At 52.8% G+C, this 21,712-nt stretch overlaps 1 protein-coding gene across 1 annotated transcript in view; it reads right to left on the bottom strand.

Annotated features, from left to right (window-relative positions):
* XXYLT1 (xyloside xylosyltransferase 1) overlaps positions 1-15,934 on the bottom strand; it is a 143,563-nt gene extending 127,629 nt beyond the window's left edge. Inside the window, exon 1 of the mRNA XM_008266698.4 lies at positions 15,398-15,934. Within this exon, the coding sequence (XP_008264920.2) occupies positions 15,398-15,901 (504 nt within the window). The 5' untranslated portion in view covers positions 15,902-15,934. The remainder of the gene's footprint in view (positions 1-15,397) is intronic.
* Between the last annotated feature and the right edge of the window lie 5,778 nt (positions 15,935-21,712).

Genomic DNA, 21,712 nt, shown 5'->3' with positions numbered 1-21,712 from the left:
AGGCCTGGCTTCTCTACCTCCCACCCAGCTCCCTGTGAATGGCCTGGGAAAGCAGCAGAAGATGGCCCAAGTGCTTTGGCCCCTGCACCACGTGAGAGACCCCGGATGAAGCTCCTGGGTCCTGGCTTCAGCCTGGCCCAGAGTGACCATTTTGGGAGTGAACCATAGGATGGGAGATTTTTCTGCCTCTCAAATACGCTATTAGATATTTTTAAAATCTTTGTAAAAGGTTACATGGGAGCATTTATACAACTGCTTAAAGCATAGTAAAAGTACAAAATCACACAAATTCTACAGCACACAGCAGCTTCTCTTATGAGATAGTAAATCCCCACTCTGGAGGAGGCAGAAAAGGGAAGAAACCAAGTTGAGATTTAGCTGTCCCTATAATATTTTCTTTCAAAAAATAACCACGGACATGCATTTGGTATGGCAATTAAACCTCCACTTGGGACGCCAATATCCCACATGGGAGTGCCTGGGCTGTAGTCCTGTTCCATTCCAGCTTCCTGCTAATACATACCCTGGGGGCCATGGTGATGGCACAGGTGGCTGGGTCCCTGCCACCCAGTGGGAGACCTGCCTGGAGTTACTGCCTCCTGGCTCCGGCCCGGCCAGCCATGATGGTTGCAGGCATTTGGGGAGTGAACCAGTGAATGAGATCTCTCTCTTTCTGCCTTCCAAATAAGTTTTTAAAAACATTTTTAATCTAGTATAAAGTAATCTGAGGCAAACACACCAAAAGGTTATCATCTATATATATAATAATCACCTATAATCTATATAGTAGAAACAGAGGTGTCTGTTATGCTTTTTATGTCTCTGCTTTGTTTCATTATTTAATGTACAAAAAATAAAATGCCACACAAGGGGAGAGAAGGTAGGCCTGAGAGCTTTGGGTTGAATACTGTCCCTCCAGGCAGAAACTCCCATTGAGGCTGAATACTGCAGGTGGGGAGTTGGGGCCTTGCGGGAGGGGCTTGGGTCCTGGGGCGGGGCTGTCACAGGTGACCTGACCTTCTCCAGGGGTGGGTCAGCTGTTGCCAGAGTCCTGCCCCCTGTACCCTCTGGCACAGGGCGTGGCTTGCCCTGTGTTTCCCATGCCAAGTTAAAGTGCATAAGGCCCTCAGGGCAAGTGGAGCAGACGCCAGCACCACACCCCGGGACTGTGCTGCCTCTAGAACTGAGCCTAAATCAATCTCTTTCTTTCTAAATTACCTACTCTTGGGTATTCTAAAGAACAGAACACAGACTGAGATACTGGGCCGTATAATTAACAGGCAAAACGTTTTATACTGAAAACCCAGGAGAAGCTACTGCTAACTACTATCTAACCAGCTGGACTCCAGGTTCTCATTCTCACACAGGACCAGCCAGGGCTACAGCACTCCTCAGGAAGAATCCAGAACAATGCAAACAAACAAAAAAACATTGCACACAGAAGTGCCTGTGGCATTATTTATAGTGTAAAAGATCAAACCTCAGAAAGACTTAGAAAAAAAACACATGACAACCACAGATGCTACAGCCATAGAACAACAGCACGAGACAGGAGAGCAAGATGGGGAGATGGCGATGACGTTCACCCCACGGGGACCCCTTCCGTCCACAGTTCCCCCTTCCCCACCCCACTGCCCAGGGCCCAGGTGGAGTCCGCAGAGCTGAGTGGGGTCCTGGGCGCTGAAATCTCCCTCACACAATTCCAGGCCACAGCAAATCCCCTGAAGATTTCCACAAATCAAATCCAGATGCCACACACGTGACAGAGACGGGCTCAGAAGTCAACAGCTCCAGGAATCGGGAGGTTAAACTGCAAGGTCACATTTCACTTCCCACAGCCCACTGCTTAGGACAGAGCTTCCGCCTAAAGCAAGAGGAACGCGTGAGTTCTGAAAGGGCTCCGCTCTCCAAGAGCAGTCGCTAAGGAACCCCCCCGCCCCGGTTTTTGCTCTGGTTTCTGACCCAAGCTCTTGGGGAGCCGAGACGAGAGAGCTGACAGAGCCACCCGCTCAGCGTCCCCTGCAATACTGCTCACCAAACCCAGCTGGCCACTTAGCTGTCCATTCCCCACCGCACGAGGGGGTCCCAGCCTAGGACACGGGGGCCAAACACACATTGAGACAGCTGCTGGTTGCCAACCACGGGGCAGGGAACATTGAGGCTGGGCAGCACGTGCCATGCCCCAGAGGGCCCTGCTCGCCCTAGAAGCCCCCTATCCTGGCTGGGCAGGCCCACACCAGCAAGCCCCTCATGAGCAAGACCACAGGCACAGCCAGACCCCAGCAGGGGGCGCCCAGGAACCCGGGACTCTGGCCGGGATTCAGTTGTCAGCAGTGACCAACCAGGACCCAAGCCCCAGCCTGCACCGGCCAGCGTGAAATTTCCACCATGCCAGGAAGCGCCTCGCGGCTCAGGTCTGGGAGGCAGCTGGGTCTCTGCCATCCGCATGGGGCCCCAGGCTGAATTCTCAGCTCCTGGCTTCAGCCTAGTGCAAACCTCATTGCTCTGGGCATTTGGGAGAGTCAATCAGGAAATGGGAGCTCACGCTCTTTCTCTGTCTTGCTTTCTCAAAATTTAATGACAGTTTCAGATGGGGGCTCCAGCTACTTCTAGGGAATAATAGCACATGAAGGAGCCCCGTACAGGCTCTGGGCCCCCACCCAACCCTGCTCCTCACAACTACCTGCTGCCCCCACCAGCTGACAAGGGGAGGAGCTCACATGAGCAGGGCCCCTCAAAGCAGCAGGCACAGGAGCCCTGTGGGAACCCTCCTGGGGCGAGCCCAGCTGTCACAGAGCACAGAACACGTGGGCATCATGGGCATCAGGGCGCAGCACCTCAGAACCCAGAAATGGGGGTTCGCACCCCAGCTCAGCCCCTTCCCGGTTGCCACTAAATCTGCTCTGGGCCCGAGATCCCCATCCATGTGACCTCTTCCTAGGGGACAAGACCGCTCCCCTCCCCGGACTGACTGCTCTAGGAATGAAGAGGAGAGCTAAGGAGGATCTATTCCACAGTGACCGCGGTCACTCTCCCTGGGATTGACGACAGGCGTCTGATTCTCACCCCACCCCCAGGGCGGGCCGCAGTCGGGCTCCCAGCAGCCGTCACAGGTGCACCAGTATCTCCCAGAGTCCCTAAGGAGAGTGAGCAGCGAGGAGAGGGCAGGTCGGTGCAGGGACTGGCCCAAAAACAGGAGAACAACAGCTTCAAGGTGCACCCAGCTCCTGAAGTCCCTCGGCAGCTGCCCAGCCTCCCACACCAATGCGACAGCCTGCTCCATTCTGGGACGTCTCTACCCAGCTCACAGATGAGACACTGAGCCTCAGAGACACCGGAAAGCCCTGACACCAGAAGCCAAGGTGAGAGAAAGACCTAGAACTCAGCTGAGAGTGACCTCCCAGAGGCAAGGCCGGACGGCCCATGGGATACTGCTCACCAGCTGGGGCTCAGCTTGGATCAGGGGCCCACTCTTGCCCCCCCAAGGCTGTCTGGGGTGAGAGAGGCCAGCAAAGCCCTCCCCTTCCCCCAACCCCCCAGCCCAGCACCAGGATTTCTTAGTGGAGCACAAGGAGTAGATCCCAAACCCGGAAAGAGGTCTCTAAAACATGTGAATCGGGGCCAGTGCTGTGGCACAGTGGGTTAAAGCCCTGGCCTGAAGCGCAGGCATCCCATATGGGCACCGGTTCTAGTCCCAGCTGCTCCTCTTCCGATCCAGCTCTCTGCTATGGCCTGGGAAAGCAGTAGAAGATGGCCCAAGTCCTTGGGCCCCTGCACACGCATGGGAGACCCAGAAGAAGCTCCTGGCTCCTGGCTTTGGATCGGCGCAGCTCCAGCCCTTGCAGCCATCTGGGGAGTGAACCAGCAGATGGAAGACCTCTCTCTCTGCTTCTGCCTCTCTGTAACTCTTTCAAATAAATTTTTTTAAAAAAGTGAATATGCCTGGCTGGTCGCAGGCTGGATTCTTACAATCACATGCTGCTGCTGAAGGTCAAGGACATCAAATTCTACAGGCCCGAGAGGCACGTCCACAGCGTGTCCGTGGGCTGCTCCTGTGCCTATGCCTGGAGGACAGAGGGAAATGACAGCCCTGCTCTCCAGCCACTCACTGAGGGCCTGGGCTCAGCACATGGACCGGGGGGCTGTAGGGGTAGCCAGGGTGGAGTGATCAATCAAGGGTGGATCCCCACACAGCTGGCACCCTCAGAGCTTCACCTGAAAGGGTGATGGAGTCGCTCAGGTAAAGAGGAGAGGGATGGGTGCCAGTTCAAGCCCTCGCTGCTCTACTTCCAGTCCAGCCTCCTGCTAATGCACCCAGGAAAGCAGCGGAAGGTGGCCCATGTCCTTGGTCCCCTACATCCATGTGGGAGACCCAGATGGAGTTCCAGGCTCCTGGCCTCCAGGCCACTGCGGCCATCTGGGCAGTGAACCAGCAGGTAGAAGATCTCTTTCTCTGTCTCTCCCTGTCACTCTGCCTTTCATATAAATAAAAATAAATCTTTAACAAAAAAGGGGGGGGGGGAAATGAGTGTTCCCGGAAGAGGGCTGTGAGGTGGTGGGGGACACAGCTCCAGGGGTGAGGCCCCTGGACACCGGGTAGACAGGGCTCTGCTGTCGCCTGCAGCTCCTGTTCTGCCCTCCTGCCCAGAAGGTTCACCCCTGTCCCCGTGGCCCCCCTCCGCTCTGGCTATGAGTCTCCTGCCAGGCACAGAGACTACCCCACTGTCTCGCTTCCATCATCTCCAAGATGGGCAGGTCCTACCTACTGATTCACCATGGATGCGCGCGCTCAGCGCTGCCTGGCTCCCACAGCCAGCGGCATCTCCATCCCGACAGAGCAGGCCCAGGCACACTGCAATCCCCTGCCCGACAGCAGGGGGCCCGAGGACCCCAGCAAAGCTCACACCACGCCTGATCCTGCACCGGCTTTTCAAGCAGGACTGCTCCAGCTGACCACCTGCCAGAGCAGCCCCGCAGACCACCACCCTGGGCAGGTCTCAGGAGCTCAGCCTTGGCCTGCCGCGGTGACCCGCCCTCTGGACACCTCTCAGCATTCAGTACTGAGCCACAGGGACCCCACGGAGGCTGACTATGATGGCCTGCCCTTCTTTAAATCCTTTGCAGTTTTTGTCATTTGCCCCAAGGTCAAAAAGAGTACAAACAACCTGTGTGAGCAATTAGACCAAGAAACAAATCAAAAACGATAAAGAAGAGGTAAACAGAACATCAGACGTGCTCCGGGTTCACTCACTGCAACAATTAGAGCTTTCTAGAAACGACGGAAACTTCACAGAGGAGATTCCATCGCGCAGAAAACACGAGACCCTCCAGGGCCCCTCAGGCGCCGCAAAGCACAGGGACTCTGGGACACTAAGGGACCTGCCCCAGCACCCAGGCTGGGCTCCGCCGAGGGGGGAGACCCAGAGCAGGGCCCAGAGCTCACCACGCCCTGCTAACGCTGCAGGGCAGGGGGCAGAGCCCTGCGGTTTGGGGGGGTGGAGGAGGAACCATCAGCACAACAGGACACCCTGAAATAAGGCCGGCAGAACGCAAGCTGGCAGCACCCTCCACTGGCTGGAGAGTACAAGGTGTTTCCCAGAACTGGACTCAGAGGGTCCGGGTGCCCAACCCCTCCGCTGGGCTCCCTGTGCTGGGCAGGGCTCGGTGGGTTACACCCACTACACCCAGGTCTGAGGTATCTCCCTGGCAGGCGTGAGCCCCAGTGAGGAGCAGGGCGCTTCCCCAGTCGTGGGACGCAGGGCAAGGGGGAGGAGGAGCACCTGTTCTCCAGCCTGGGCCAGACCTGCATAGTCCTGGACACCTCCAGAGCATGGCTTAATCAGGCTGCTTAGCAGTAATCACCCTAATAAATAAAACAAATGGCTTTAATTTAAAACACATTAAGTTCACAGCAGGCTTCCTGCCAGCTGACAGGGCCTGGCTCAGAACTGAATGGGGGTGGGGTGGGGGTGAGGTTGCTGCTCCGCCCAGGGTCCCCAGGGAAGAGGCCCCTGCGGCCTGGGGGAAGAGTGAGGGGTGATGACACGCCGGGCCACGCCACCTCCGGCACACCCACTCTCACCAGGAAGCATAAGCCCCTTCAGTGGCAGGAACCCCAGGTGGGGGAGTCGGGCAGCGCCGGGCAGGGGTCGCAGGGTTTTCAAAGCAGGGGGGAGGAAGTGAAGGCTCAGAACGGCTCTGACTCCTTTGATCCCGGTCCCTTCCTAAACACAAGGGGGCGCGCCGAGAGGGAAGAACAGGGACTTAGGGCGCCAGCTTTGCAGACACTCGGGTCCCGGAGCGCAAACGCGGGCCCGCGGCGCCCCCAAGCGGCCACACGGAGCGCCGCGCCCGGCCCGGCCCCGGGAAGCTCCTCCCGGGGCAGAGGGGCAAACCTGGCTGCCCCAGCACTGCCTCCATGTCGGTGAGCAAGCCAAGCAGGGCTCCGAGGCTGTGCCCAGGGCAAGCGCAAGGGCCGGCGGCTGGCGAGGCGGGCTCGGCCGGCTCAGCCTCCGGCACGGGGCCACCCCACCTGTCTCCTCCTCTAGTCGCCACAATCCCGCGAGGTGTGGAGCAAGCACAGGTAGAAAGTCCAGGGCACTGGGCCCAGCTCCTCGCCATTATTCTCTTGGGGTCTTCACAGGATGCACACTCCCCTGCCGACTTCAGGCGTAGCGTCACTGTACACATCAGCCATTTCCAAACCCGGCCTCCGAATATGCACATTTCCAGAGCCATCCTCTAAAGGTGGGGAGGGAAGCGTGGAGGTGGCTGGTGTTCTTGTAAAACGCGCTTTGGTCAGTGGTTAAGAAAAATACCAAAGGGCTGGAGTTGTGGCGCAGCAGGTTAAGCCACCTCCTGCAGCACTGGATCCTGTATGGAAGCGCGGGTTCAAGTCCAGGCTGCTCTGCCTCCAACCCAGCTCCCTGCTAATGCACCTGGGAAAGCAGTGGAAGACGGCCCAAGTGCTTGGGTCCCTGCACCCACAGGAGAGACTGGCATGCAGTTCTAGGCTCCTGGCTTCCACCTGGCCCAGCCTCAGCTGTTTTGGCCATTTTAGAAGTGAACTCGCAGATGGAAGATCTCCTTCTCTCCTTTCAAATAAATAAAATAAATCCATTTAAGAAAAATAACTACAAACAAAAATACCAAATGCATGTGAGTGATTGTCCTTAGCAATCAACTCATTAGGAAAATGTAAATCAAGCCCACAAAGGAACACCACGTCCCACACAGAAGAGCTACGATAAAAGACAGGGCCAGCGTAGTGGCACAGCGAGTTAAGCTACCGCCAGAAACGCCAGCATGCCATATGAGTCCCGGCTGCTCCACTTCTGATCCAGCTCCCTGGGAAAGCAGCGGAAAATGGCCCAAGTGCCCATGCCACCCACGTGGGAGACCCAGATGGAGTGCACAGCTCCTGGCTTCTGCCTGGCCCATCCCTGGCCATTGCAGCCACGTGGGCCTGGCCTAGCCCTGTCCATTGTGGCCACGTAGGGAGTGAGTCAGTGGATAAACGATATCTTCCCCCCAACATCGCTCTGCCTTTCAAATAAAGAAATAAGCTTTTGGACACAGCAAGTGCGGTAAGGATGTGGAGAAGCTGCTGGTGGGAGGAGACGCTGGGGCAGCTATTTCAGAAAGGAGCCTGACAGCTCCTCCAAAGGTCAAAGTTGACATAGGACCCAGCCATCCCACGACCAGGCCACACCCCGGGCATCTGAGAACGGAACTGATAAGCCAACGTGCACTTCAACACCTGTCATAATAGCCACAGAGCGGACACAATGCCAGTGTCCACCAAGGACCAGTGGATTGTGCGGGACTACATTCCAGCGAGTATTACACAAGCAGGAAAAGGAATGACGCCCCCCCCCACACACATGTGCTACGACACAGGTCTTCAGAACATGCAACATGGTGGAAGCCAGACACCAAGGCCACACGTGGGTCAGCACATTGATATTAAATGTCCAGAATAGAGACAAGCGGACTGGTGGTTTCCGGGTGTAGGGGACAGAGGAACGGGTCTGAAAATGTTCTCAAATTAACGAACAGCATGATAAATATGCTACAAACCACTGAACCGTACACTTCAAAGGGGTAGATTTTAAGGTGTTAGTTACAGCTCTACTTTTTCATGGCAAAAAAACAAAAACGTCCATCTTTTTCAAAATGGCCTGTGAGAACGAAGAACAGTCCAGAAGTCAGGAGGAATCACCGCTGCCCAAGGCTGGAGCACCTCATCCACACGCTGAGGCTCCCAGAGAACGTACAAATGACCCACGTGTCAGTGCATCGCATCCTTACCATGATCGCCAGCAGCCATTGGGGCTTTGCCTTCTAATTCCAACACATAACAGAGCCCTTCAAGGGGCTGCGGCTGGGGCACAGTGGGTTAAAGCCCCAGCCTGCAGTGCCGGCATCCCATATGGACGCCAGTTCAAGTCCCAGCTGCTCCACTTCCAATCTAGCTCCCTCCTAATGTGCCTGGAAAAGCAGTGGAGGATGGCCCAAGTGCTTGGGCCCCTGCACCCACATGGGAGACCCGGAAGCAGCTTCTAGCTTCAGCCTGGTCCAACCCCAGTTGTTATAGCATTTGGGGAGTGAACTAGGGGCTTGAAGACCTCTCTCTCTCTCTCTCTCTTTCTCTACCTCTATTTGTAACTCTGCCTTTCAAAAAAATTTTTTTTAAATAAAAAAGGAAGAGTCTTCAGGAAGTTGGTTATTAAGTTTATTTTGGTGCAAAATTTTTTGAAATCCATGTGAAGAGTTTTCAGAGAATTCACCAAAAATGTGGATTATGACTAAAATGCATGGGTTTCAATTTTTGCACCAAAATAAACTTTTAATCATATTTTCTACCAACTTTTGTTTGTACTTGTGGGATTATGCTTATTATACTTGATATAAAACTATACAAAGTTATTCTGTAGAGATCCACAATTATAAAGTTTTACATGAGAAATGTGCATTGGCACATGAACTATTAAATTGCTTGTTTTCATGAGCATGTTATAATTTCAAAGAGCGCCACTGTTAAATGCACCATTCTCCAAATACTGTCATATAAAGCATCAGTCTCATCATGCGGAGTGAAATAAGCCAGACACAAAAAGACAAATACCACATGTTCTCCCTCACATATGGGAGCTAAAATATAAAAAAAAAGAAACAAAGACACAACAAAAAGAAATGTCTGTGTGTATCAATAAAGCTGCAAATGTAGTTTCGTAAAATTTGTTCAAAAAATAAATAAATAAATAAAAATAAAAGATCAGCCTCTTTACGAAGAGCTGCTCTCACTTCCGGCCACATTTCTTTGACCACCTCTTTTCCTGACTGCCACTGCCACAACGTATTCCCAAGTTTCAGTCGGTGCAGGGCGCCTGCCGCAGTGAGAGCTGAGTGACTGACCGCACCGGCAGCGCCAGCGCCAGGTCGCCAGCAAATTCCTGGAACAAGCAGCTTCAGGGTCACACTGGGGCCCTGTGAGGAGCTGAGGCCCCGTCTTACGGTCCCTTGGGATCCCCCAGAACTCGGTTCCAGGCACCCCTGCAATACTGTGGTCCACGGCCGCTCATGTCCCCTCTCCCACCCCCCCTCGCCCTCCTCCAGAGCTGGAGCCCGAGGCTGGGTTGCTCCATCTCCAGAGCACACGTTGGCAGTACACATGAACAACATGCGTCGTCCACGTCCACGTAGGAGTGGGGGCCCTGCGAGGTGCCTCCACCTCCACAGCTCCACACGGACATGGAGGACACTCCTACTGTACTGGGGCTGCGGCCCCTTGCTCCCCCCACGCTCTTGCCCACTAGGCACACCACTCCTCCTTCCGGGGCAAGAGGAAGGCCTGCCCCAGCCATGCCGGCCCTGTTCCAGAACCTCCGGCTGGCAGAGCCGGTGTCCCACCAAAGTCTGGATCCCGTGTTCCAGGGGAGCGGGCTGCTTGCCCACTGTGTCCATCACCCGGAACTCAGCAGAAATAGGGATGGGGATCTATGGGGCTCCCCTAAATCTCGGCATGGACAAAAGTGGGCAAGGGGTGGCCTTCACTGAGACCATAGTCTAGTGACGGGGAGAGAGAGGTGCAAACAGGTATGTAAGGTGGCCACTCCCACAGGCAGGGCGCACTCCCACCTGACGCCCCCATGCTGCACTTCTCACTGAAGCCGGCTCTCAGCCAGGGAGCTCACTCCCTCGCTTCCTTCCATCTCTGCTCCAAGGTCACCTGAGCACCTATGCAGAACAGCCACTAGCGGCCCACCCTCGAGGCCACACATGCCCTGTCCCCTTCTGCTCTGTCAACACAGCTCTGCCCCCCTCCACACCCCACTTATCTCCCGTGTGTTCAAAGCCCACCTTGCACAGATGCTCCGTGAACCCCAGGTGGCAAGTCCACGAGGGCGGGGCCCACTCTGCTCACCCGCACCCAGAATAGTGCTGGGCACGGGCTGAGCAACCACAGCACCTGCTGAAATGAGCACATGAACGTGAGCTGCAAAGGAAGCACACAGGGACCTTTCCAGAAAGCGAACATGTGGGCTGGGAACTGGGGACAGCACAGGGCTGGCACCCCCAAGACACAACGCTGCTGCACACTCCTGCACCTGTGCAGGGAGCCAGCCACCATGGGGAAGGTGGGATGACCTGTCACCAGGTCCTGTCGGTGCGGAGCCACGGGAAGGGCTTTGAGGCCGGCTCAGTGTGCTGATCTTCCCAGAAGTCAGCGGAATGGAACCATGTCAGGAGACTGGACACAAAGCAAGACGCGGAAGCACCCAGCTGACGGAGGGCTACAGCTCAAGCAGCCACTGCAGACCAGCAAGGCAGGGGTCACCTCCAGGGACAGGGACAGAGAAGCCCCCGAGGCCCCAGGGAATGCTGAGCCCTGGGCCTCATTCAGATGAGAAACTGAGTCCTGGGTTTCGCCGTCTGTCCTGACAGAAGAGGCAGGTCCCAACCCACGCTTTCCAAGGACGGGATGCCTCGGGCAGCCGGCCAGCGTGAAGCTCCCTGAGCAGGCACCAGCTATCTGAGAGCCCAGGGAGGAAAGCGGCTGCCCGAGGAGGCTGCAGCCCACGGCAAGGGGTGCAGGACGCTAGAACAACTGGGGATGGCAGTGGGGTGATGGGAAGCCGAGAGCCGCAGGAGGGCAGGATGACGTGGTAAAGCAGCACCTTAACCGGTGGACACAGCGGCCTTTCCCGGGTCAGCAGGCCCCGACAGCCTGGAAGAAAGAGAGCTGGTTCCAGAATGCCTGCTCTGTGCCAGGCCATCCCTGGGGAGGATGCCCCAAGTGGGCCCGAGAGGGAAGCAGGAGAGCCCTGGCAGCAACCCCCACGCTGCCTGCCCAGCTTCACCCAAATACACTCCCCGGCCCTCTCACGAGACGCTGACCACACACTGGCACAGGTTCTGCATGCTACTGCCACCCCGGGAGCCCAGGTGACTCTGGCCCAGTTGGCAAATGAACTTATTGTAGAGACTAGCGCAGCTGCTGGGTTGGCGCCTGCAGCACAGCAGGTTCGGGTGTTTGCTGCGTGATAAACACCTCTGTACTGTTGAGAGAACTCAGAGATTCTGGAAGGCTCTCAGGAACAGTCAAAACAAGACTGTTGTGGTGCAGGGGATTGTTTTTGGCTAATCTTGAATTCCAGTCAGCCCTCTGTATCCGTGGATTCAATCCACCTCAGATGAAAAATATTCAGAAAAAAACCGCATCTGTACTGTACACGCACCGACCGTTTCTTCTGTCATTGTCCCCTCAACACCGCAGTTACATAACTGTTATGCGTATGTTCTATCAGGTCTTAGAATCAAGAGACTGTACAGAGAGTATACGCAAGTCCCATGCCACTTTACCTAAGGGACTTGGGCATCCACGGGTTTTGGTAACTGAGAGGGGATCCTGGACCAAACCCCTATGGTCACTGAAGGATGACTACAACCAAATACAATCTAAGCTCACCAACCGTGTTCTAGGATCTCATTTTGCAGCCATTGCTACTAAAAGGTGTTTCTCTGTCACTAGAAAATGGCAAGAAGAGGAGAAGGAGGGGGAGGAGGAAGAAAGGGAGAGGATGTGGAAAAAGGAGGGGGAAGGGGGTGAGGAGGAGGAGGAAGAGGAAGCAGCAGCCCGAGAAGCAAGCTCTGGGAGCAGGCACAGTGCCGCGTCCCAGACGGCTGGGTGGGCAGCTCGATCTGCCTTCTTCCCAAGGACACAGGGAAATCAGTATGCCCTGGGAGAGAGGAAGCCGGAAGCCGTGCTCCTGGCGGGGAACACGCTGGCCGAGGAAGCAGCCCAGCCCCACAGAGCCAGGAGCTCCCGGGTGGCTTGGACCGTCTTCTCACCTCACCTGTTGTGCTACGGGCTCTTGAAGCCCCTTCCAGCTCTGATGCAAGCTGGGTGGGAATCTCTAGTTTCCTTCTTCCCCGTCAGGACTGGAAAGCAATTCTCACTCACTCACTCACACACACGTGAGGCGTAACATCAAATGCTAGGGACGGAGCATTGAAGAGAAGTCGAATTAATTCAGTGATTCTATAAATACCCCTGGAATAAATGGCACGAAGGAAGGGGGCTCCGGGAACGTTTACCAAGGACTAACACTTGAGCGGAGAACTGCAGGCCAGGCACCAGCGATGGTGGGCAGGGGAAGGGCACGTGTGAAGCACTCTTTTCAGGAATATTCCCAACCAAAGAAAGAGTTAAATCCCAAACACAAGGGAATCTTTGAGAATCACCCCTTAAAGGAAGAACACCTTTTATCACAAAGGAAAAACAGAGTCACAAGATATGAACTCAAAATGAGGAGGAGTGACTTGATGGAGGACTGATAAACTCTGACCTGCCCATGGCCTCTGGCTAAAAGCACCCTGTGCCTCAGCAGGAGACAGACTGGTTCCCACAGGCTGTCGGCGCCATGTGCGCACCTGCGGTAAGGGCTGCAGCTGCCAGACCGCCCAGCAAGGGACAGGAAAGTCCTCTGTCAAGGCAGGAGCCTGGGCCAAGGCCAGACCCTCCCCTCCCCCGGGACCATAGTCTGGTGCCGACTATGTAGCAGGCATCTTCCACGGGGATGGATGTTCAGGCAGGATCGAGTCACCACCAGGGAGGTACAAGAGGGAAAGACAAGACGGCATAGCTTTCAGCTGTGGGCTCCTTGGGCCACTCCCGGGAGGGGAGAGTACTGGAAGATGGGCAAGACTTGGAAATGAAGAGAGACAGAGACCCCTGAGGGTGGGGAGGACAGAAGCAGACGCATGACAGCCAGAAAGCACTGGGGCTGCTGCAAGAGCTGTGCCTACCGCTCAGGGTAAGGGGAGGGGAGAGTCCTGGCAATGGCCAGGAGCAGGCCCAGGCTGAAGGTGATAAGCTGACAATGCTGGTGTTCAGGTGGTGCCTGGCGACCTGGTCAAATCCCAGATACGGCCAAGGGCACCCACTGGTCTCCCCTAGACTGTCGAAGAATTTCTCAAACACTAGGTAGGATCCTAAGCTTTACCTTGGACTGGCTGCCAGGCCCCACCTCCTGAGATTCCAATTAGCTCAATGGGAATGGGCTCTAGGCTGAAAAACCCCAGGTCAGACATTGGAACCAGGCTCCCCAGCCACGAGCTCCGGGACCTGGATTCTCAGACTTCTACAGCACAAAGTTCAGACCGTTCCCTGACCATGGGGAGTGCTCCTAACAGGTTCATCTGTCCACAGGCAGCTAAGGGGCTGCCTTCCTCCTCCCGAGGTGTTTTAACTCCCTGCCAGTTCTCCCTGGGAGCAAACTGTCCTCTGGGCCTATCAGGAAAGAGAAAAATACTCTCCTAAAAAGGGCAACTGTGACACAAAGGGAAAAACACTGACATGGGATATTATGGGGGAGAGCAGGAATGGAGGGCTATGGAGGGCTGGACACGGACCATCCCCAGAATCTAGAGGCATTCTCAGGGGAGGTGAAAGCTAAGAGTAGCAAGGGCCCAAGATGAAGGGAGGAACACCCCAGACAGAGCACAGCCCATGCAAAGGTGTATTTAAGATGTAAGGTGCAGGGGCCGGCGCTGTGGCACAGCGGGTTAAGCCCTGGCCTGAAACGCCAGCATCCCATATGGGCGCCAGTTCTAATCCCAGCTGCTCCTCTTCTGATCCAGCTCTCTGCTATGGCCTGGGAAAGCAGTAGAAGATGACCTAAGTCCTTGGACCCCCGCACCTACGTGGGAGACCTGGAAGAAGCTCCTGGCTCCTGGCTTTAGATCAGCACAGCTTCAGCCATTGTGGCCAATTGGGGAGTGAACCAGCAGATGAAAGACCTCTCTCTCTGTCTCTCTGCCTCTCCTTCTCTGTGTAACTGTGACTGTCAAATAAAATAAATAAGTCTTAAAAAAAAAAAAAGATGATAGGTGCATGCAGAGGAAGGAGAAGAGACAAAGCCAGATGGAGGGTCAGGCTCACAACACAGACAGCCCTACCAAGAAATTGAGGTTTGACTCCGCAGGCCACAAGGAGCCACGGCAGGCCGTGGGACGCTGCAGAATCCTAGCAGTGGCTCCCTTGAGCTACCCACCTGGCCAAATCACTGGCACCACCTTCCCCCACTCACATCAGCCTCCATTCTTTATGCCCACCTTCCACTCCTATCCAAAAATTCGACCTTAGATCCCCTCTGTGTAACTTTTAGGTCAAAAGGAGGCAACCATCTGATGGAGGCAATTCACACGAGTCTCAGCCAAGCAGAGCCAGGCACATGAGCTGACCTGAGGGCCCAGCCCAGGACAAGGTGGCCAGCTCTGCTCTCCCAGCTCATCATACTGCGACCTCTCAGAGCTTCTTCTGGCTTAGCTGGAGGAAGCGGCGCTTTCTCTGAATGGATTCATGACCCTTAAAGGGCAGGAGAGGGCACCAGAGAGGAAATGAGACAGTTCGCACGAGGTGTGGCCAGACCCGACTGAGATACCTTAGGAGCCTCACCAAGGCCATGCGGAGCTGAACGTGACGGGCTAACAGCTGGTGCCCTCAAATGGTCAGTTCCGTCCTCAGAAGGGCATAATACGAGGAGCAGACTCCGAAGGCGCCACTGAACCCTGCCACGCCGCCCAGTGGGGGCGTGTTCACGCTCCCGGGGCAGCGCTTCACGTGGGAGAGGAAAGCAAGGCGGCCTACGAACCCCTCACTCCCCTCCTGCACCAGCCAAGCGCGTCTGGCCCCGGACACGCCCCCCGGACGAGGCCTCCAGCAGGCTACATTTAGAGCTGGGCTGCGGGCATTGGGCTACCGGCGTTGGAAGTGCGGAGGGCGACGAAGCCCCTTCCGCTGTTGCCCGCAGCTGTTCCAGGAGCGCGCAGCATGGTATCCAGGACGGGCGTGGGCCACCCGCCAGGAGCCCCCAGCTGTGGCCCCGCTCACCTTGCACTTGAAGCCGGCGGCGGGCGGCAGTAGCTCCCGCAGCAGGCCCTTGGCCACCTCGCGACTGGCCTCCTCGCTCACGAAGTGCAGGTTAAGTACCTCGTGTGCCTCGAACTTGGCGAGGCGCAGCAGCGAGCGCAGCGCAACGCGGGCCTTGGACTGCAGCGCAGCATTGTGCTCCGCCTTGGTGAACATCATCAGCAGGTGGTAGTCCACCGGCCCGGCCCCGCCGCCCTCCAGGCTCTTGGCCTTGGCGCCCGCTGCCGGCGCCACAGAGCCGCGCGCCAGCTCCGGCGCAGGCGGCGAGGGCGCGGCGGGGGCCCCGGCGCGGGCTTCCTTCAGCCTCTTGGTGGCGCTGGAGAAGGTCTCCCGACCCGAGCCCAGGTAGTAGAAGGCACAGACGGCGAGCGCCGCGGCCAGCAGCAGCGCGCAGTAGTGGGAGCGCACAGCGCCCAAGCGCGCCATGGCCCGAGCGCATGGGGACCCGCCTAGGAGAAGACCCATGCGCCACAAGCAGGCGGCCCCAGCAGCCGGGAATGGGTCGTGGAGACCAGCAACCCCGCAGCCTCTTAGGGGCCGCGGCGGCAGGCGGCGGCCATTGTGGAGGCGGGGTCGAGCCGCCCACAGCCAATGGCGGGTGCTGGTGCGCGGAGAGGCGGGGTCGGGGCGTACCCGGAAGCCCCTGGGTCCTAGGTTCAGAGGGATTGGAAGCCGGAGGGTTGGCGGGTAGGCTGAGAAGTGGCGCTGCGATGTGCCCAGCACCGGAGGCTACACGCCTACTCTGGGCCTGAAAGGAACCTTTGGTTAGCACTCTCCCGGATGCAGTAAGAGGGAGAAGTTTTGTCTCCTGAACCCTGCGTCTTTCCTGGTTTCCTGGAAGCTTTACACATCGTGAATGGGGCTAGGGGATTTAAGCTAGCACGGTCCTAGTAGTGCGGTGGAAATTGCCTCCCCAGCCAGCGGCAGAGGGGGCTGCCTGCAGGGGGACCTCGCGGTCATTCTCAGAGCCCTCGCCGAGTAACGCCTGAGATCTGTTCCTTTGTGGTTTTCAGACCGACCTCAACACTTTACAAAGGGCCTTAACCGAGGCTCAGTAACTTGCCCACACACAGCCAACGGCAGTTTGGACCCTCGAGCTGGACACGGCCAACCGGAAACTCATTAATTTCGATCTTCTTTAAATTGATGATATACGATAGTGTTGAATTAACCATGGACAAGTAGTTTGCATGTCTGAAAGAAGTCAAAGTGCATGGACGAATACACAGACTGATCTCTTACCAGTTTGTGATGCCATGTCATTACTTCTCAAAGTGTGAGTGAAACCCACCTTTCCCAGAACTACAATTCATCTATTAAACTTCACTGTATTTGAAAGTGAGAGATCAGCCTTCCAGCGGTCAGTTCACTCCCCAAATGCCCGTAACACCCAGAGCAGAGCTGAAGCCAGGAGCCAGAAACTCTCCATCCACCCAACCAAGTACTTGACATGGCCTGCTGTCTCCCAGGGTGCACAGTAACAGGAAGCTGGATCAGAAGTCTTAGGTGGGACTGGATCACAGGCATCCCAGGCAGCCACTTAAGCCACAATGCCAGTCTCGCATCTCATTCTTAACACTTGCTCCTTTCAGTTGCAGCAGCTGAAACAGGCCTAACAAGTTCAATACGTACAACTCATTTTGAAAAAAACCAGTAACAGACAACACTATGAGGTAGAAGTATTTTATATTCAAGGAAATGCAGACTTAATTACCCAAGTCTAATCAGCACCTAAGGGAGCCATAATCTCATTCCAAGTCTTACTGCTTCCCCAGACCCAAGCTTTTTAAAACCAGTTACTCCAGCCCTGTTTCAGCACCCAACTCTGGTTAAGAGAGCAAGCTCTGGAGTGGACAGTCCAGGCTGGAACATGAGCTATGCCACTCTAAGTTGTTAGGCTTAGGCAAGGCCCTGAACTGCAATTACACCATATGTAAAATGGATCTAATACTAGTGTTTGCCTCAAAGGGTTATGAGAAAAAGGATGAAAAGCATTACAAGGGGCAGGCATTGTGCTGAGGCTGAAGCTGCCGCCTACAATGCTAACATCCCATTTGAGTGCCGGTTGGAGCCCTGCCACCTCCACTTCCAATCCTCCTACCCGCTAAAGTGCCTGGGAAAGCAGAAGATAGCTCCAGTGCTCCTGCCCCTGCACCCACATGGGAGACCCAGATGGCGTTCCAAGAAGCCATCTGGGGAGTGAACCAGTGGATTGGAGATTTCTTTGTGTTTCTCCCTAACTCTGCATTTTCAAATAAATAAATCATTTTTAAAAAATTGTAACTGTGGTTAATGCTTCAGAAATAATAAACGATGCTACAGACACCAAACCTTTAAAGCCTAAGTATCGAACATGTACAATAATAATTTAGCACCTGCAGCTTTTCTGGAGTATTTATAAATACTCAACTCCAAATCTCTATTAAGCCATTAATACATGTCTTCCAGAATTTCCATAGCAACATCTATAGCTTTTATTACATTCTAATGGGGCCAGCACTGTGGCACAATGGGTTAAAGCACTGGTCCGTAGCACCGACATCCCATATGGATGCCAGTTATAGAGTCCGAGCTGCTCCACTTCTGATCCAGCTCTCTGCTGTGGCCTGGGAAAGCAGTAGAAGATGGCCTGAGTCCTTGGGCCCCTGCATTCGCGTGGGAGACCTAGAAGAAGTTCCTGGCTCCTGGCTTTGGATCACCTCAACTCAGCTCTGGCTGTTGCCGCCATTTGGGTTGTGAACCAGTGTATGGAAGACCTCTCTCTCTCTCTGGTTCTACCTCTAACTCTCTTAAATAAATATAATAAATCTTAAAATTTTTTAAAATGTAAACACATCTTAAACTTTAAAAAAATAAACATTCTAATTACTAATAAATTACATCTATATCAACAAGGTATTATTTCCTTCTGCCACTTATTCTAGGGTTTATTCAACAAAATTTTTTGAGAACTTTTTAAGATCACTGACTCCTAGGATTTGTGGAGTAACAATATTACATAGGAATAACAACATTACATAGTAAATCAGGAAAATACTCAGGCTAGTTTTATTTCCATTGGAGATGATCATTCCCAGCTCTTTGCCCATAAAGAAAAGGTAATGTTACACCTTCTGAAGTAAATTGTTCACTGGAAACTGAAACAGTAGTTCAAGATAGCCAGCCAGGGACAGACACTGTGGTGCAGCTGGTATAGCCACAGCCTACGATGCCGGTATCCCCAATGGGTGCCAGTTCAAGTACGGGCTGCTCCACTTCCCACCCAGCTTTCTGATAATGTACTTGGGAAAGCAGCAGAAGATAACCTAAGTCCTTGTGTCCCTGCACCCACATGGGAGACCCCGACAGAGTTTCAGGCTTTGGCTTGGCCCAGCCCCAGCCATTGCAGCCATTTGGGGAGTGAACCAGTAGATGTAATATCTCTCTTGGTGTCTCTCCATTTCTGTAACTCAAATAAATAACAAATAATAAATTTAAATAAATAAATTTTTAAAATAAGTAAACAATATCTTTTAAAAATAAATAATAATATATTTTTTAAAAAAAGATAGCCAGCCATTTATTCAATGCATATTGGGTGCCTACTACATACTAAGTAAAATAGCACCTAGAGATATAAAAAAATTAAAATCTCTGCCCTCAGAGAGCATGCATTCTAGCAGAACACAGACAAGAAAAAGTATGCAGTGTGTCATATGATGATATGTGCAGTTTTCTCAGCATCAAATTGACGTATCTGGGTGAATCAAAACATGGTTAAGTGGACAAAGAACTGTGGTGAGCAAATAACCCTTCAGTTCTAACTTCAACTTCTCTGATTTCTGGCCAGAAGAGATTTGGTAATTGGTGTTTCCTGTTGTGTAATGAGCACATTTGTGAAGTTGGACAAATTGTCCAACCTATTCTTTCCACCTTAGACTTGGTTTACATGTCAATGCCTACATGAACGGTTTCTAAAAACCTTCTCATCCAGTGTCAGGACTAGGTACCATCCTCAATGACTGATTCCCAAGGGCCACCTTATCTCCTACTCTGCTCCCTCCTGTCTCTGCTGCAAGAACACAAGACCCCAAGGTTCAGAACAAGAGGGAGGTCTACTTTTCTTACCTAACAGTACCACATTAAATGCACCTCAAGATATTACCAGCCCACAGAAACAGCACGTTCCCTTCTAGGAACTGATCCTAAGGAAATAATTTATAATTTACTAAAATATTTAGCACTAGGATAAGGCAGAGGCAGGTTTTTGACGGCAAAAACTGGAATCAATTTTCATCAATTAAGTGATTAACAATGCAATCATTCAAAGTGGTATATTCAACAAACTGCAAGTAGAAATGTTTTAGGATAATGGAGGGAAAAACCTATAGATTAGACTCACGAGACATATTAGCCAACTGTAGTATGTGGAACATATGCGATTGATTTGAATAATCTATCTGTAAAAAATCACATTGGAGATGAGAAAATATGAACACTGATTACAGGTTTTTTTAAATATTTATTTATTTGAAAGTTAATAGTTACAGGGGCCAGCACTGTGACGTAGAAGGCAACAACCGCGCTGGCATCCCCTATGAGCACCAGTCTGTGTCCCGGCCACTCCTTCCAATTCAGCTCTCTCCTACGGCATGGAAAAGCAGTACAGGATGGCCCAAGTGCTTGGGCCCCGGTACCTGTGTAGATAACCTGGAGGAAGCTTCTGGCTTCAGGTCAGCCCAGTTCTGGCCATTGAAACCATTTGGGGAGTGAATCAACGGATGGAAGACCTTTCTCTATCTCTGTCTCTCTCTCTGTAACCTCTCAAATAAATAAAATCTGGAAAGGAGGGAGGGAGGGAGGGAGGGAATCTTCCATCTGCTGGTTCACCCCCCAGATGGCTGCAACAGCCAGAGCGGGGCCAGGCCGAAGCCAGGAGCCAGGAGCTTCTTCCAGGTCTCCCACGTGAATGGCAGGGACCCAAATACCTGGGCCATCTTCCTCTGCCTTTCCCAGGCCAACGGCAGGGAGCTGGATCGGAAGTGAAACAGCCAGGACACGAACTGGCACCTGTATGGGAGCCAGCTAGGCAAGCAGCAGCTTTACCCATTATGCTACAATGATGGCCCAATGACTTTATCTTTAAAGTTTAAGGAAGTGTATGATTCTTTTTTAAGAAATACTGGATAGTTTCTGGGTGAAGTATCTGGGATTTGGTTAAAAAATAAAATCCAAGGAGGGGAATAGTGAGTGAGAGCCTCAATAAAACAATGCTAGCCAGGAACCAATGGATATGAGTATTTTTCTCTTTACTCTTTACACATTTGAAATTTTCAATAAAAATTTTTTACAGTCTTCTTATCAACTGAAGGAAGCAGATTAACAAAACAGTACGATCCTTCTGAATAATTCTATAAATACACAAACCCAAAGGTCTATATAGGGAAGACTATGTGTAAAGAAAGCAGGTTTTACATGCCAAGAAAGTAAGTTTCTCTCTTGGCACTGTCCAACAGGACTTCCTGTGATGACAGCTACTCTGTGATCATCCCTTTTCAAAACCATCACCAGCTACGTGGTGCTACTGAGTTCTTAAATGTGAGAATATGACTGAGGAACTAGATTCTGTTTTGTCTCCCTTTACATAATTAAAATGATTCCATTTTGAGCAGCACAGATAATAGAATTATGGATGATTATCTTCCTTGTTTTTTTATCATTTGAACATTTTTCTGTAAAGGCACTGTTGATGCAATATGGAAAATGAAGGGTATTGGCTTTCAAAGCATTTACTAGATTTCTCTTCTACACAGGACTCTTGTGAAAATGAAATTAAGCTGAATAAAGTCAGGTTCCATAGAAAAGTTTATCTGTCTGCTTTCAATTATTAGAGGAAAGGCAAAACCAGGCAATTCATTTCCAGTTCAGTTTTTCAACACTTCATTCCTTAATCCCCAATTCATATAAAAATACGCTTTTGTTTCTTGTTTAGTTACTAAAAGGAAAGAGAGTAAATGCACTGCCTAGCTTAGGAACTTAAACAGATACATCAATCACAATAGAAAAAAACTAGTGCAAGGGCCAAAAAAGAGGCTTTTGCACTTTAAGTCAATGAGTTAGGGGTCATCAGAACTCTTGTGATCAAACAGATCAAAAGAAAAAACTTAAACGATTAGGATGGATTTCTTGATTGAAATAATCAGCAAATGGGATCAACATGTATCAATTTTAAAGGGCTGGAAAAGAATACAGTATCTTAAATATAACAGATATGCCATACTAAGTATAGTTCACAAA

The sequence above is a fragment of the Oryctolagus cuniculus genome, chromosome 4 (genome assembly GCF_964237555.1).
Source record: "Oryctolagus cuniculus chromosome 4, mOryCun1.1, whole genome shotgun sequence".
NCBI lineage: Eukaryota > Metazoa > Chordata > Mammalia > Lagomorpha > Leporidae > Oryctolagus > Oryctolagus cuniculus.
This window is presented reverse-complemented; position numbering and strand designations above follow the sequence as displayed.